The following is a 16,699-nucleotide window of genomic DNA, read 5'->3' as shown; positions in this document are numbered from 1 at the left end:
GTGACCAGGGCTTAAATCCACAGTGCGTTTACAATACGGAGATCATAGAAAATTTTAATTACATGAGATACATGTATATACAGCATGAGATGACCTTTATTGTGTTACTGCACAATATAGTATAAATCAGGTGATTATAAGATCCAGAACATTATATAATGAGGATTATAATATAGAAAAAAATATAATGAGGATTATGCAGCGAGGATTATAAAATAGTCAGAGCCTAAATTTCTAGTTAAAAAACCACCATACGCAGTGGTTAACATTACTCCTGTACAGTTAATTATAATGCAGTTACATCCAGTGACTCACAGGTGGCGCCTTCTGATCAGAGTTCCCCTCTTTTCTTTCCTTTTCTTCTCTATCTGGCCCAGATGTCACAATGATTTCTCGTACCTGTAAGTTATCTCTGTAGAATCTGTCACACAGACATCTTACACTCAGAACTCTTCTATCACAATCCTTACCTTCTCCCCATCCACAATGTCCCAAATTGTGATAATGCCCCCTTAAAATGTAGATGCTTCCAAATAGGTAGTTTTACCCTAGTAGGTAGATAGTTGGCTCACCAGTGGGGAGGACAGTTGCCTCCACAACACGTAGACCATTTTTTCTATTAGGTGTATAGTTCCCTCATAAAAATAGTTGTCCAATTGCTCCTTCATTAATATGCATTTGCCTCACTTATCCCCACTAGGTAGAAAGTTGTTTCCTACTAGGTGGATAGTTGCCCCTGCTAGGTAGATAAGTTTCCCCATATTATTGTCCTCCATTAGCTATATAGACGTCTTCTATATGAAACAGTTGCTCTTCACTAAGTGGGCCTCTTGGATGCCATGGGTACAGGTAATGCGGGCAGCACACAGATGACGCCATCACTATGTGTAACCTGCAATGTTCCCGCAGGGAAACTTTGGGGCTGGCAGTGACAGACAGTGTGACAACTTTCCTTTGCGCCCTGCTGCCACTGGCAACCACCAGCAGAGGACAGTGACATAGAAACACACATACTACTTGCCGCCTGAGGCAAGATACTCTTCTCACCTCATGTCAGATGTGGCCCCGAATATAGGGAATGCAATGTAATGAGAATTATATTATAAGGAGAGGCATTATAATAGTTATGATTATTACAGTATAGGAAAGAAGTATATCTACTACTAAATACTTATCTATCACCTTCTCTGAGCGATCAGTTTGCCGCACATTGTGTATACTGGACCGTTGCTGTGTGACACGTCTGGTGTGACCAGAGCCAAAGCTTATTACAACTCCTTTTAGTCTCATCCCCTATGACTTCTGCTTCCCATTTGAGCTCTCCCGATTCGTGACCCTTAGTCTCTCAGATGTGTCCATCTACCGCCCTGGTCCAGTATAGACACCAAGCAGACACAATATAACCTTATAATATACTTGCATTAATAAAAAATCGATGTGTCATCCAATTGCTTCTTGACCATAGTTGGAGGCCGTTTCATTCTCTCGCAGCTCTATAGCTGGTGTTCCATCCTCCCCACAATGACCTGGGTCTGGACGCATTGGGATCTCCTCTTCTCTAGACGGTCTTGGGTCTCTCTCTAGGGTCTGCAGAGTCTTCCGGATCGTTTATAGGAACGTTATGGTAAGACTCGCTCCTTTGTCCCACTTCTGGTGGATTCTGTGTTCTGGAATCACGGCTGCTCTGAATTTCTCTTCTTTTAAGGTCTGTCAGAAGGAGGGAAGTGTCATATTTTCTTGACTTACATGAAGGTGGATGGGATGACAGATTTACCTATGTTACACTGATGAGATATATAGAGCAGTCCCAGCTATATACTCTATTTGCTTCCAGATTGTGGCTGCACTGGTAGATGAAGGTAACGTAGGTAAGATCGACAACCGGAACACGTACACCGCTACCACTAGGTGGCACTGCCCACAATCTAACAGCAGTATCAGCTCTGGTCCTAAACTGAGATAGCAAGCAATGCCTAATAGGTGCCATGGGTGGCTGTCTGGGGCTTCAGAACAGCACATGGCTTCCCAAAGATTAGGTTGAAATTTCAGTTTTGTTGAGGTTTCTTATGCTTTAAACAAGGATGACATACATCTATAAGGACCCTGCAGATAGGTCACATGACCATGGGTATGCAGGTCCTGTTACTGTGGAAGGATGTACAGAGAGGTCACATGACCATTGGTGTGCAGTCCTGTTACTGTGGAAGGATGTACAGAGAGGTCACATCATACCTCCCAACTTTTGCAAAGAGCAAAGAGGGACATGTGCGCCGCGGTCCCCATAGCCACGCCCCCATAGCGGCCCTCCATAGCCACGCCCCCTATCGACCCTCCATAGCCACGCCTCCATAGCAACCCTTTGTAGCCACTGCCCTAAGTTACCACATGCTGCTGACTGAATAGTGCCCTATACAGTATCCAATCCCCCCCAAAATGCCCTATATAGTATCCAATCCCCCATTATAGTGCCCCACATAGTATCCAATCCCCCTCATAGTGCCCCACATAGTATCCAATGCCCCATATAGTGCTCCCCATAGTAGCCAATGCCCCCATATAGTGCCCCACATAGTAGCCTATGCCCCCATATAGTGCCCCACATAGTAGCCAATTCCCCTATATAGTGCCCCACATAGTAGCCAATCCCCATATAGTGCACCACATAGTAGCCAATGCCCCCATATATTGCCCACATAGTAGCCAATCCCCCACATAGTGCCCCACATAGTAGCCAATGCCCCCATATAGTGCCCCACATAGTATCCAATCCCCCCATATAGTGCCCCACATAGTAGCCAATCCCCCATATAGTGCCCCACATAGTAGCCAATCCCCATATAGTGCCCCACATAGTAGCCAATCCCCATATAGTGCCCCACATAGTAGCCAATCCCCATATAGTGCTCCACATAGTAGCCAATCCCCCACATAGCGCCCCACATAGTAGCCAATCCCCCCATATAGTAGCCAATGCCCCCCATATAGCGCCCCACATAGTAGCCAATCCCCCCATATAGTAGCCAATGCCCCCCATATAGCGCCCCACATAGTAGCCAATCCCACCATTTGTGTGGCCCCACCGAAAAAAAAAAACAATAAACCAGTAACTCACCTGTCCGCTGGTCCCTGCAGCTCTTCTCCCGGCAGAGCATGCGGTCCTGTCATCTTCCGGGGCGGGCAGTGGGGTATACAGACTGTGCCGGAAGTGATTCATGACAGAGGCTGCAGGTCACTTCCGGCACAGTCAGTGTCTGTATACCCCGCTGCCCGCCCCGGAGGATGATGGGAGTGCGCGCTCTGCCGGTAGAGGAGCTGCTGGGACCGGCGGACAGGTGAGTTACTGGTTTATTGTTTTTTTGGTGGGGCCACGTATAATGCGGGACACCGGGTGCCGTTCCGGGACCGCGGGACAGCACCCCCGAAAACGGGACTGTCCCGTGGAATCCGGGACAGTTGGGAGGTATGGTCACATGACCATGGGTGTATGGGATCTGCAGTGGAGTCTGTATGTAAATTCTCCTCTCTGGGATCGGTCTAAAGGGATCAGGTGGGTCAAATATTTATTTAAGGGGTCAGGACGCCTTTCAACAGGAATAGAAATCTCAGATCTAGATTTCTGGGTTCTCGAGGTCCAAAATCCCCAATTGCAATTGATTTCCAAACCAAACAGGTGGAGGAAACCTACACTCACTCTGATGGTCTCTTTGCCCCATGACCCATTATTATCCCTTATCCCCTAGATAAGTTATATGAAATAAGATGAGTCGGGAGGGGATGATGGTTCCTATAACTGATAACAAGTATCCCGCTAGTACTACACCACTCCCTGAGTTCCTGTTTTTCAAAGAAGGACATTTTACATGTGAATCAATTACTTACACTCTTTGACTGTGAAGAAAATGACTCCGATGACTATGGAGAAGACAATGAGGATGGTGATAATCCAAGCCCAAAGCGGCAATATCTCATTCCTACACTTATCATAGTCTGGAAGAGAATAAGATACCGTGGATTATGTGATACCAATATAAAGTAGATCGAACTGCGGGAAACATCTACCACCTCCACTCATTCCTCCCCTTCATACCCTAATATCCTGATACCCCCCCCCCACACACACATAATCTCCTGTCCTCTCCATACATCTCTACCCTAATCTCCTGATACCTCCTCATATACTGTCCTCTCCTCTCCATACATCTCTACCCTAATCTCCTGATACCTCCTCACATACTGTCCTCTCCATACATCTCTACCCTAATCTCCTGATACCTCCTCACATACTGTCCTCTCCTCTCCATACATCTCTACCCTAATCTCCTGATACCTCCTCACATACTGTCCTCTCCATACATCTGTACCCTAATCTCCTGATACCTCCTCACATACTGTCCTCTCCATACATCTCTACCCTAATCTCCTGATACCTCCTCATATACTGTCCTCTCCATACATCTCTACCCTAATCTCCTGATACCTCCTCACATACTGTCCTCTCCATACATCTCTACCCTAATCTCCTGATACCTCCTCACATACTGTCCTGTCCTCTCCATACATCTCTACCCTAATCTCCTGATACCTCCTCACATACTGTCCTGTCCTCTCCATACATCTCTACCCTAATCTCCTGATACCTCCTCACATACTGTCCTGTCCTCTCCATACATCTCTACCCTAATCTCCTGATACCTCCTCACATACTGTCCTGTCCTCTCCATACATCTCTACCCTAATCTCCTTATACCTCCTCACATACTGTCCTCTCCATACATCTCTACCCTAATCTCCTGATACCTCCTCACATACTGTCCCGTCCTCTCCATACATCTCTACCCTAATCTCCTGGTATCTCCTCACATACTGTCCTCTCCATACATCTCTACCCTAATCTCCTGATACCTCCTCACATACTGTCCTCTCCATACATCTCTACCCTAATCTCCTGATAGCTCTTCACTAGAGATGAGCAAACCGGGTTCGGGTTCGAGTCCATCCGAACCCGAACATTCGGCATTTGATTAGCGGGGGCTGCTGAACTTGGATAAAGCTCTAAGGTTGTCTGGAAAACATGGATACAGCCAATGACTATATCCATGTTTTCCACATAGCCTTAGGGCTTTATCCAACTTCCGCAGCCACCGCTAATCAAATGCCGAACACTCAGGTTCGGATGGACTCCAGCTGCTCCAGGTTCACTCATCTCTACTCCTCACATAATCTCTGGATAGCAGTTAGATGTTGGGGTGAAGATATGCACCAGGATCTGCAGATGTGTCAGGATACCAACCTTATACTGTAATTCTACTTTTACCTTGAGTTGGTATTTTTATCTCTGGAGATGTCTTGTTCTCTAAAACATTCCCCAGTCTACAGGTGTATGCCCCAGAAGAACCAGGATCCCAGACGTCCAGAGACAAGTAGATGGCGTTGCTCATCCTGGCGATGTTTTCAGTGATTACTTTGTCATCTTTTAAGAACGTTACATTGAGGGGACCAGCCCCCTGGATCCTGCACTCGAGGGTGATGTAACATTGGTTTCCATGTCTTGTCTCATTCACCTTCCACAGGGTGGGTTCTTGCAATGGTTCTGTAAGAGGACAATGTTGTATGATCAGACCAAGCTCTTCTTACACATTTCTGTGCACATTGTCTTCTTCCCTAGAGCTCCTCCACATTTATCCTTACATCTGTCCATGCCCCCTACATCATTATTTAACTCTTCAGGGTCTGGTTATTTGCTTCCCACCAAAATTTTCCTTTTCATTCTACGTTGAAATATAAAGATTCCACAATCTCTAATTTCTGTGACCTACTTTAACCCATTTTTCGATCCTCCCTCTCTATGATGTAATATTATTGAACGGTCAATGTGGATGACTATCACCAGCCACTCCAATGTCCACGTATATACTCTACTGTTCACACACACCTTCCCGTAAGCTATGGGGACTTCCTCAATTTACCAGGAACACTTGAGTAAACATTGCAGAGTACTTATGAGAAGATGCTGAGAGACTGGAGATACAGAATCAGGAAAACATTGGCAATGGTGACATATGGGACTCACCAATCACATAGAGCTCGATTACAGCCACGACCGTCATGTTCACCACCTGCTGATAGGTGTCACTGTCATCTTCAGTTAGGTTTCTCAGAACAAATCTGCCAATCGTTGAGTGGAACTCGGCACGTAGCTGGTATGGTGGCCGCACGCCCCCAATGCCGTGGTACGTAAGTAGAAGTCTTTGGCTGACCGTTCTCAAATCATATACAGTTCCTGCAGTGATGTTCACGGCCGGAAAAGTGATCGATGACCCAACAGCCCTGTACATCTTGTATATGAGTTCAGAATTTCCTAGAGAAAGTCACACAAAAAAAATAAGGTCATAAAACAAAACCCTAATACAGGAAGCTCTGCCATGGCCGTCTATGGAAGGCGAAGTGCAGATCATGTTGGATTTAGTCTCTTCAACCTTTGCTGACATCAGTTTAAAGGGGTTGTCCAGCGAAAATCTTTTTTCAAATCAACAGGTGATTTTTTAATAGAAGTAAATTACAAATCTATACAACTTTCTGACACCAGTTGATTTGAAAGAAAAATATTTTTGCTGGAATACCCCTTTAAATCTTTAATTCATACGCATTGTACAATGTGAGCGAAGTTAGAGATAAAACTAAGTCAAGGTTAAGAGCCAAGGTCATCAGGAAAGCAAAGTGCTCTAAAACCTCCAAGGTTAGATGGTGCAAGGAAAGAAAGGCAGGGCTATCCTGCTAACCCCTAGACAACCCAGGACGTATCGGTAAGCCATGGCCACCTGTCACCAGACGACCCTGGGCGTACCAGTACATCATTATTTCCTATGGAGCTATGAAGCGCACTCACCTCCGTGCTGTCCGATGGGTGGTTTTCTCATAGAGTCTGCTATAGGCAGGCCCTATGAGAAGATCGCAGATAGCACTGATTAATGCTATACTATGGCATAGCACTCACCAATAAATGAATGTAATAGTCCCAGGGACAATTATGGCACTAATAAAAACTAGAGATCATGGCACAAAAACATGACATCCTGTGCAGCCACGCAGGTGAAAAAATAAAACTGGTATAACTGGTAGGGGCATTTTACTAATTTTCTGTAAAATAAAACAATAGAAAAGCTATATAAACAAGCATATTGTTGTTTTCAGACTGATGTATTTACGTCATGTCAGTTTTACTGTAAAGTGCATTACATAGACACAGGAACCCCCCAAAAGTTACATAATTGCATTTTTATTCCAATTTCACCCCATAAATAATATTTTGGGGGTTCCGTCATACATTTTGTGGTAGATTGAAAGATGCCATTAAAAAGTACATCTGTTCCTAAAAAAACAACAAACCCTTACATCGCCCTGTAGACCGAGAAATAAAAGAGTCTTAGAAGGCGAGGAGGAAAAAAACAAAATGCAAAAATGAAAATTGGCACCGGGTCCATAGATAGTCAGTATGGCATGAACCCAAGGGTAACACCAGCTACAGAATGGAAGGAACACGGCACAGGAGCACAGAGCTACCAAGGATGGAAAACCATTATGGAGTCAACCCAGGGGCAATGCTGTCTTCTCAGTTTTTAGTTGCTGACATTTTGTCTGGGGTTTTGTCTTTCAGTTTCTGTTTTCGTATGTGGGTAAGAGGAGGAGTATATGGTGTATACCACACCTGGGACTTTCCACATAACAATCAGAATACACAGAACGTTAAGAACATTCTCAGAAAGCTCCCCCCATGACTTATAAGTAGACACAGCTTATAGATACTGCCAGTAACTGAGGAGCACCGCCAATGGATGGAACTAGAACCCAACCTGTGGAGTCTTATACAATGGCTGCCTCGGGAACGCTGGAAATATTCATCTTCTCACAATCTACCCTCATAGGCTTCTTCTAAATGATGTAGGAGTTTAAGGACTAAAAGAAAGAAAATGTCCAAGGACCAACATCTGGTAAGAATCAAAACAGCTCTGGTCAGATATTTATTAAAGGGCATCTCCCGGTTCTGAAAAACACGGCTGCTTTATTATAGAAACAGTGCCCGTCTTGTCCTAAGTTTGGGTGTGGCACTGCAGCTCAGTTCCATTGACATCAATAGAGTTGTAATACCACACACAGCCTGAGGACAGGGGTGGTGCTGTTTTGGCAAGAAAGTAGCTTTGTTTTTCTAATCCTGGATAACCCCTTTTAGGGTGTGTTCATACGTACAGGATCCGCAACAGATTTGATGGTGCAGATTTAAAGTTGGAGGTTCAAAGCAAATCAAATCAAATCTGGGCCATCAAATCTGCTGCGGATCCTGTACGTTTAAGGGGCACCATTAGGGGCATATCGACTGTCTCCAGCCAGAAAGAATTAAGGGATCACGAATGAGACCACAAGCACCAAGTGATCCTCAGATGTTAGTGAAATCTGACGGACCCTTGAAAAATCCTAGGAGCTTTGAAATATTCCTCGGTCTGGGATTTCTGACTTCATACAAACAATTCATCAATGATACTGGACGTGACGTCATCGGGAATTGTATACAGCCTAATAATGATACAATGGATCTAATGGAATCAGTTGTTTCATCGGTTTTGTATGTTTGGTATCAGGCAAGATGATCGGATGTCTCCAGCCATGAAGGTACGTCACTGGGTGGGCTGGAGGTTCTTGGTATATGAAGAGTTTGGGAACTGTATATGGGCTCGATATATTACATACAGGAGGAAGGTTGTCAGGCACTTTGTACTATATTAGGTAGGGTGGAGATCTCAGTTTCTCATTTTACTGCACTAAATACTGTACAAGATACCAAAGCAGTCTGCTTGTCCATCTGTTTAGGTTGAGCTATTGCAGGATGAGACAAGGGCCTACTAGGTCCAACTCCATTTTAGACACAAACCTAGTTGAGAACATACAAGAATAAGGCAAAAAAACAAAAACGTCAGAAGAGATTGTTACCTAAGAAAAGCCCACCATCTACCATTGTATTCAAAACTATTTGTTACTATTGGGTTAAGTTGGCATAGGGAACCGCCATGGGGTCCATCACTGCCCCTAACATATAACATAACCCTGACATATAGATAAACTTCTATAGACACTGGCTGCTCCAGCTACCTCCCTGTGCTCAACGATAAGGCCCCTGCACTGAGGCAGGGACCTGATCGTTTGAATGAGCTGTCAGTGTGTAACACTGACAGCTCATTCACTATATAATGCATCACAGCACAGATCATGTGCTGTAATCCATTATATATATATATATATATATATATATATATATATATACAAAAGTAAAAAAAAACTAAACATAAATTAATACATAAATAATTAAAACAAATAAATTAAATAATTAGATAAATACATAAAGAAATAATTAAAATAAATATAAATAAATATACACATTCACCATCCCCCTTTATAAATGATCCCCCTATAAATAAGATACATATATTTGGTATCACCGCGTCCGTAATGACCCTGTCTATTAACCTGCTACATTAATTATACCGCCCGATTAATGCCATAAAAAATAAATAAAAAACTAACCTAAAAAATATAGAAAAAAGCTATTAGAATGTCACATGTACCCAAAAGGTGTACCACTAAAAACGTCAGCTTATGCCGCAAAACAAAAAGCCCTCACATAACTCCATTGGCGAAAAAAAATAAAAATTTTACTGCTCTTACAATATGCAAGACACTAACGGTTTTTATAGTATAAATGCCATAAACTATAACAAAAATAATATAAAGTGGATATAACTGTAACCGTACCGACCTGACGAATAAAGATAGCATGTCATATGTAAGGTATAGTAAACGGCATACAAAAAAAACACCTCATATAAAATCAAATAAATAATGATCAGGGTGTCAGATGTCCCCCAGAATGGTACCGATGGAAATGTCGACTCATCTTACACCAATATTTTGGCACCGCAAGGCCTCTGGGACATGGTATAATGGCTATAAAAAACCCTGAAATAAAAAAGGCCCCAAAAATACACAAGGCTTCTATCATGTCTGCGGCCTGTGGATGAGTCCGGTGACGCAATGCGGCCACCTAAGGGGGATTTCTAGAAACATTGGAATAAGGGGAATACATAGTGAGTTCCATTTCTCATTTAGTATTTGCTGTTAGAGGAAAAAATGGATTCAAATGGAATACCTGCCAAAAAAATTTACATTTTAAATTTCCCCTCCAACTTGCTTAAATTTCTGCTAAACACCTAAAGGGTTAATACACTTATGAAATGTTACTTTGAATACTTTAAGGGGTGCAGTTTTTACAGTGGAGGGATTTATGGGGGTAACTAACATACAGGCCCCACAAATCTACTTCAGAACTGAACTGGTCCCTAATAAAATCAGAATTTGAAATTTTCCTGAAAATTTGAAAAATAACTGCAAAATTTTGAAGCCCTCTAACCTCCTAACAAGTAAAATGATGTTCACCAAATGACGTCACCATGAAGTAGACATGTTATAGATGTTGCAGTAATAATTAGTTCATGTGGCATGGCTATCTTTCTTAGGAAAAGAGAATTTTGAATATAAAATATTGTAAATTTTTCTAATTTTTGCGCAAATGTGTTTTTTACAAAAAACTACTGGGTGTATCAACCAAAGTATACCACAAACATAAAGAGGAATATTTCACGAAAAAACAGTCTCAGAATAACCACGATAGTTAGGAAGCATCACAAAGTTATCACTACATAAAGAGAGACAGGTCAGATTTGGAAAATAGGCCCCGGGCATTAAGGCCAAAACAGGCTGCGGAGGCAAGGGGGGGAGGGGGGTAACAGGCTGCGGAGGCAAGGGGTTAATGTTGTTCCCCTGAGACTACTGTAATCCCAATCTAACCTCAAACCCACGGTGTATGTTATTACCTCAGAACAGGGCGAACCGGAAGATTTTCCTAGATGTTCACACACATAGAGCACCGTAATCTCCACCCTACCATCCAGCCCCCCTCATATACAGTACATGACTCTATACCTATAGTTCAAATATAATTGGAGCTTCTCACCTGCAGCTGTACAGGTAATGAGCAGCAGTATAAGCAGGACCATGCGAGGCGCCATCCTGGAAAACCAGCTGATAGAATAGGCGATGTCCATCACGTGTTTAGGAAGTGATAGAATGATGTAACAGTCACATGATTCAACTCTAATTGGTTATTGCCAACGAAACGGAAATCACGACACAGTTAAAGGTGGAATCTCATTGGTTTCTAGGGGAAACTAAAACAATTCTACTACACCAGTTTGATAAATCACCCCCATTGTGCACATAGTAGTTCTCTGGCTATAGGTTGTGGCAGAGAATATACGGCATAGCAATCCCCATACCCACTATATAGAGACATGTAGTATCCCATACACACAGAACTGGGCATGCTTCTCACCTGTAGCTACATAAGTCGTGAGTAGTAGTGTAAGCAGGATCATGGGGGTCTCCATGCAGCCAATAAGACCATGTACTTTAATAATAAGCTTTCCAGCAGATTATTATATCTTCGTGTGACAATTCTTGAAAGCCATAAGATGTCACTTCCTGTTAAATAAGATGCATTTCTATTTGTGGAAATTCCCACAAACAACCATTCCGTCATCAGATAATAATTCCCTTACTGCACCACCTTGGCATTAACCACTTAATGTCCAGTCTATTTTAGGCCTTAGGGACCAACTTTTAGTTTCGTTTTTCTAGGCACAATATTTTCCCCCCACTGATGTAGCTGAATCAGAATCTGATTTGCAAGGGAACAAAATGTATTTTTTTAAAAGCAGCTTGTTATGACTGTACCTGCTGGGACCTCGGCCTGGTCTTTTAATTCATAAGGTACAACCGAGACTGCTCTTTTGCCATGAATTTGCACTCACTCTGTGTGTTATTTGCATTTGCCTGAGCTCTTTCTGAACACTGTCCTACCCCTTCTGCTCTGCTGATTGGTTCACCTGACACACCCGTCTCTTCCCTGTTGTTTTGCTTACATGATTGACATCTGGTTTCTCCACTCACTCTTGCTGGATTCTGTACCTCTGTTCCAATCACATTCTGGACTGGATCCCTGATCTCCTGTATGGACTTCCTCAGTATTAACCCTTTGCCAGCTATAAATTTTCCTTGAATCATGTTCGCGTACCTTGTATTCATGTCTGTATCTGCTATTTCTGGGTTATCCTGACCTCAGCTCTGCTACCTGACTTTTCTCTTGGATCCTGATTGTGTACCTTGTTGCCCATTTGGTTTGGACCCTGGCCTGTTGACTATCCCTTGTATGTTACTTGGTCTTGTCCGTGTTTTGTGGACTGTCATTCAGTTGCCTACAGTCAACTAGGGCTGTTTGAGGCAAGTAGGAGGGACAGTGGGCAGGGACAAGTTCAGGGTTCACAGTCTGTGTATCCTCCCCATCCCTTCCCTGTCTGAACTCCATTAAATTACATATTTGATGTAAATAAGCTGTATGTATTTCTTTATATATTTTCTTATCATTATGTTTCATACAGAATCGCAGGACTGAGCTCCTCACCCCATCAGGATATCTAGTGCCATACATCTGGAAATAATAGACTGAATCTGGTTATAAGATGGTGGAGTTACCCTTTAGGATGCCATTTTCTCCATATCCCGGCACTGTGTATCAGGTCTGTATAACGCTGCTGCCGTTGCCGGGGTTTGTTTCCTGATGTCTCTATAATAAAGCACAATCCTGTGATACACAATGCTTCTGTCTGAGTTCCTAAGAAAAGAGTCCTTAAGGGGGTGCTTAAGGTCCTTAAGGGGGAGCTGTGTACACACAGGAGACATGGTAGTGGCCAGCACTGGTGTAATCGACAGAGATGTCTCCTGTGTAATATCAGGCGTGTGACATCATCAGCACAAACTGAGAAGATGACGTCATAGAGTCCAACAACGTGTTACATAACTATCTATAAGTGTCATGTCCGAGAAGAGGTTAGTCCTAATCCGAGCCCAGCCTCCTGTCCCTGCCTACTTGGATGACCTGCCCTAAGTAGTAGTCTCCAACCGGGCGACAGTCCCTACATTAAGTGTAAGGAAGGAAGATGAAACAGTCACCAGTCTGGAGAAAGCCATGACAAATGCAAAGAAGACAGGAGAATCACAAAAGTGAAAGGTTCGGTCCAGCAGGTTCGCTGAACAGTAATGTAAAGTTCGGGTTTGTACCGAATCGAATTGTAATGAGCCACTCATTATACTCACATGTCTGTGCTCCCCTGGGGTCCTTCTTCAGTCAGGTCTCATTGTCTTCTCTGGTGAAGGCCCGCTCAGCCAATCACAAGCAGACTGGGATGAGACAACACCGCTGTCCGTGATTGGCTGAGGGGGCCTTTAACAGAGAAGAAAACGGGACCTGACAGGAGAAGAAGGACCTGGGGGAGCGCGGACAGGTAAGAATAACTTTAATTTTTTTCTGAGATGTGTGTCCACTCTTCCCAAACCTGTCCAAACTTTTCGCAAACTTCAGAACAAATCTGGGATCGAGGGCTCGGTTCTCTACTCGCTCATCTTGGGACCCATTGATATCGTCAGAGATGCAAAGGTCCTCACCCATAGACAGACGAGTGACAGAAAACGATGTACCAGCAAATATCCAATAAAATATCCAAAAGCCTATTGAGTTGAATCTATAAAAAATGTTACAGGTAAAAAAACACACAGTTTTATCACATGATGTATCAATGAAATATTTTGTTGCTAAATTGTAATCGGAGACATTAAAAAGAGGAAGGGAGAATTGGCGCCATCTAGTGGTCACTTTCATTAAGTACATTGTTACGCAGATCGCTAGAAAAAATACTTACCATTGCCCATAGAAGAGGACTATATTACAGACAATAAAGGCATAGAGCAGAACTGAATTTAAAGGGGTTATCCAGTGCTACAAAAACATGGCCACTTTTGCCCCGCTATTGTCTCCAGATTGGGTGGGGTTTGAAACTCAGTTCCATTGAAGTAAATGGAGCTTAATTGCAAACCACACCTGACCTGGAGACAAGAGAGGGAGAAAAGTGGCCGTGTTTTTGTAGCGCCGCCCCTTTAACCATGAAATCAAACTGAAAATAAGCGAGACGCTGTTAATAAATGTAAAGAAGATCTCATCTAAAGGTCATCAAATTCGGCACCCGGGTGTCCAGCTTTAGAATCGAGTCGGCTTCTCTATTGTATAAGGTAGGTTTCCAATAATATTTCTATTTAAATCTTCGATTCAAAAAAACTTTAAAATATCTGTTTGACCTTCATGGTGAATGGTTTGACCTTTCAGTGAATCTGGTGGGCCAATAGGGGTGGGGCCTAATTTGAGGCTGGTACACAAGTACACCCATCTTCATAAATGTAGCCCAATATTTTTAATCGCATTACATTGCTTACTATATTCCATGGAGAAAACGTTGTTTCTTTTTCCGATTGTTGGTAGTGGGAGACAACAGGGAGTCCCTAGGTCTGGTTTCTGCTATTGTTTTTGCTCTATTATTCATCCAGGAGGAATATCCTCATTGTTTTAATCTTGTACTTGTGCAACTTAATCTTGTCTATCTGAGCATGCCCGTTACAATCTAAGGAACTCCTCCGTGGGAACAGCCGGGAAGGGGAGGTGACAGCTTCCAGCCTGCAAAATGCAGTTTCCCGCGGAAGGTTCCCTTTATTGGGAAGTGACAACTTTTCACATCCCTTTTTAGGCCATGTTCACACAACGAATGTTTAACATAAATCACGCCTGTTGTTGCAATTTGCAACAACGTCCGTGATTAATACAAAAAATAGATTGCCATAGAAGCCAGAGGGAATCCCGGCCGGGATTCAAACCAGCTGCATGGAAAACTGACATATCAGTTTTGTGTGGCCGCTATTCATTGAATAGCGGCCACACAGACACGTCAGTTGACACAATGGAGAGTGCGGCACCAGCCGCAATCTCCATTGGGCATTATGGTGAATCGGGATGCGAGCGCACACGGATACGCCCGCATCCCAATTCAGCAAAAAATCATCCCTCCGGGATGAACTTCACTAACACCGGCCGTTCTGTGAAACAGCCAGGTCACAGAACGTCCAGTGTCATACGCTGTGTGAACTCGGCCTTAAACATAAATACAAGAAATTAACTTGCTCTGAAAATAGATGACCGGTAAACTGTAAATTTTAATTATTATTATGTAGGGGACAAAGTCTGGAATAGCCGCCACATGGTGACCCCAAATAAATAAGAGGTGGTTGATGTAGCAGCCGTACCAGACAATGTCCCCCAAAAATACATTCATGTCACCGAAGAGGAACAACTCCTTCCTCCATGACATATAAGCGAGGCAAGGTTGGTGAAAGGAAGGAGTCTCCATGCAGAGACAGGCCGCTCAGCCAATCACTAGCTGCGACGCTGTCCCGTCTCTGTCAGTGATTGGCTGAGCGGCCTGTCACTTCACAGACAGCTTCACAAGCCTCCGTGGCGTCTGTGGTGAATGGGGAACAGGTAGGAGGACACTGGGGAGTGTGGTCAGGTAAGTGTAACCCCTGGAGAGGATTTATGGGGAGCAGCGGGCACAGTGCAGGAGAGAGGCAGCCAAACTACAACTCCCATCTCTCCCTGGGGCAGTGAGCTGAGGTAAACAGGAAGTGATCAGGTACTGTGGAGAGGAAGGGGGAGAAGACAGAGACAGCGCAATGTGGTTAGCATTATCTGAGGAGACCCCAGGTGATGCAGTTATTGTCCTGAAAAACAACTTTTAAACTGGCAGCCCTGTGTCCAACGGCCGTGGCCTAGAATATCTGTGCCCTGACTTTGCCCCACCTCTCCGTCTCTCCTCCCCACCCTCCTCATCATTAGGAATGCTCCAGGCAGATTTTCTCCTATTCATCAGCTGTGTGAGTACGGTACATGGGCTGGATCGTTAAGGACCTGGGCAATGTTCAGACAGGAGAAAATGTTCTAGGGGCATTCCTAATGGTGGTGCATAGTTAGGCCACAGATATTGTAGGCCACAGCTGTTTGGCACAGGGCTGCAAGTTTAAAAGTTGTTTTTTAGGACAATAACTGCATCACCTGCTGAACTGACCCCGGGACAGATCTTGGATTATAAGCAGCTATCCGAAGGTACAAGCGGTTTGGGGGGGTCAGATTGTGGGTGAAGAGTCGCTTGAAGTACTGGTGGTGGGCTGACCCACCCCCAGTGGGAGGAAACCCCTGCCCCTCTATGATGCATTAATGGAGCCGTGTCATAGAGGAGTGAAGGTTTCCTCCCACTGGGGGTGGGTCGGCCCGCCACCAATGCTTCAGCCCAGGCCTGATGGTACATTCACTATAACAGTAGCAGTAATATCCTTAGTAATATTAGCAAGGCAGGATCTACTTGGTATGTGCTAATGGTCCAACCTTTCTAGTAGTTTCCAACAGGTGCCCATAACACAGACGTGTTCTGGAAGGGCGATCAGCTGATTGGCCAGCAGCAGTTTGGCGGAAAGTTTTGGAGCCGCATATAAGCCGTCTCTCAGCGCTGTGTCAGCAGTTCAGCGAGTCAAGAAGCAGCAAGCAACATTCTCGCCACCAGATGGCGAACTAGCTCATGCAACACTTCATTATAGGAACAACTGGAAACGACACACTTTGTTTAACCCCTTGGGTTGTTGGGATTCCAGCATGTGTATCCAG

General features: G+C 43.9%; 1 protein-coding gene across 1 annotated transcript; it reads right to left on the bottom strand.

Annotated features, from left to right (window-relative positions):
• Nucleotides 1–205: 205 nt before the first annotated feature.
• LOC138796631 (uncharacterized) lies at nucleotides 206–16,527 on the bottom strand. Its single transcript, XM_069976247.1, has 5 exons — nucleotides 16,424–16,527; nucleotides 6,071–6,358; nucleotides 5,315–5,590; nucleotides 3,880–3,987; nucleotides 206–1,707 (listed from the first exon to the last, which is right to left on the bottom strand). The coding sequence occupies exons 2-5, from the start codon at nucleotides 6,333–6,335 to the stop codon at nucleotides 1,559–1,561; spliced, it is 798 nt and encodes a 265-aa protein (XP_069832348.1). The 5' UTR covers nucleotides 6,336–6,358; nucleotides 16,424–16,527; the 3' UTR covers nucleotides 206–1,558.
• Nucleotides 16,528–16,699: the final 172 nt, after the last annotated feature.

Source organism: Dendropsophus ebraccatus, chromosome 7 (assembly GCF_027789765.1).
Source record: "Dendropsophus ebraccatus isolate aDenEbr1 chromosome 7, aDenEbr1.pat, whole genome shotgun sequence".
NCBI classification, from domain to species: Eukaryota; Metazoa; Chordata; class Amphibia; order Anura; family Hylidae; genus Dendropsophus; species Dendropsophus ebraccatus.
This window is presented reverse-complemented; position numbering and strand designations above follow the sequence as displayed.

What these genes read in the sequence shown, in the direction of transcription:
- LOC138796631 (XM_069976247.1), bottom strand. Translation starts at nt 6,335, where the DNA reads ATGTACAGGGCTGTTGGGTCATCGATCACTTTTCCGGCCGTGAACATC. An exon ending in GATAAAAATACCAACTCAAG is followed by an intron (nt 3,988 to 5,314) that starts GTAAAAGTAGAA and finishes ATTCTCTTCCAG; the next exon opens with ACTATGATAAGTGTAGGAAT. An exon ending in TTTCTTCACAGTCAAAGAGT is followed by an intron (nt 1,708 to 3,879) that starts GTAAGTAATTGA and finishes TCCTTCTGACAG; the next exon opens with ACCTTAAAAGAAGAGAAATT.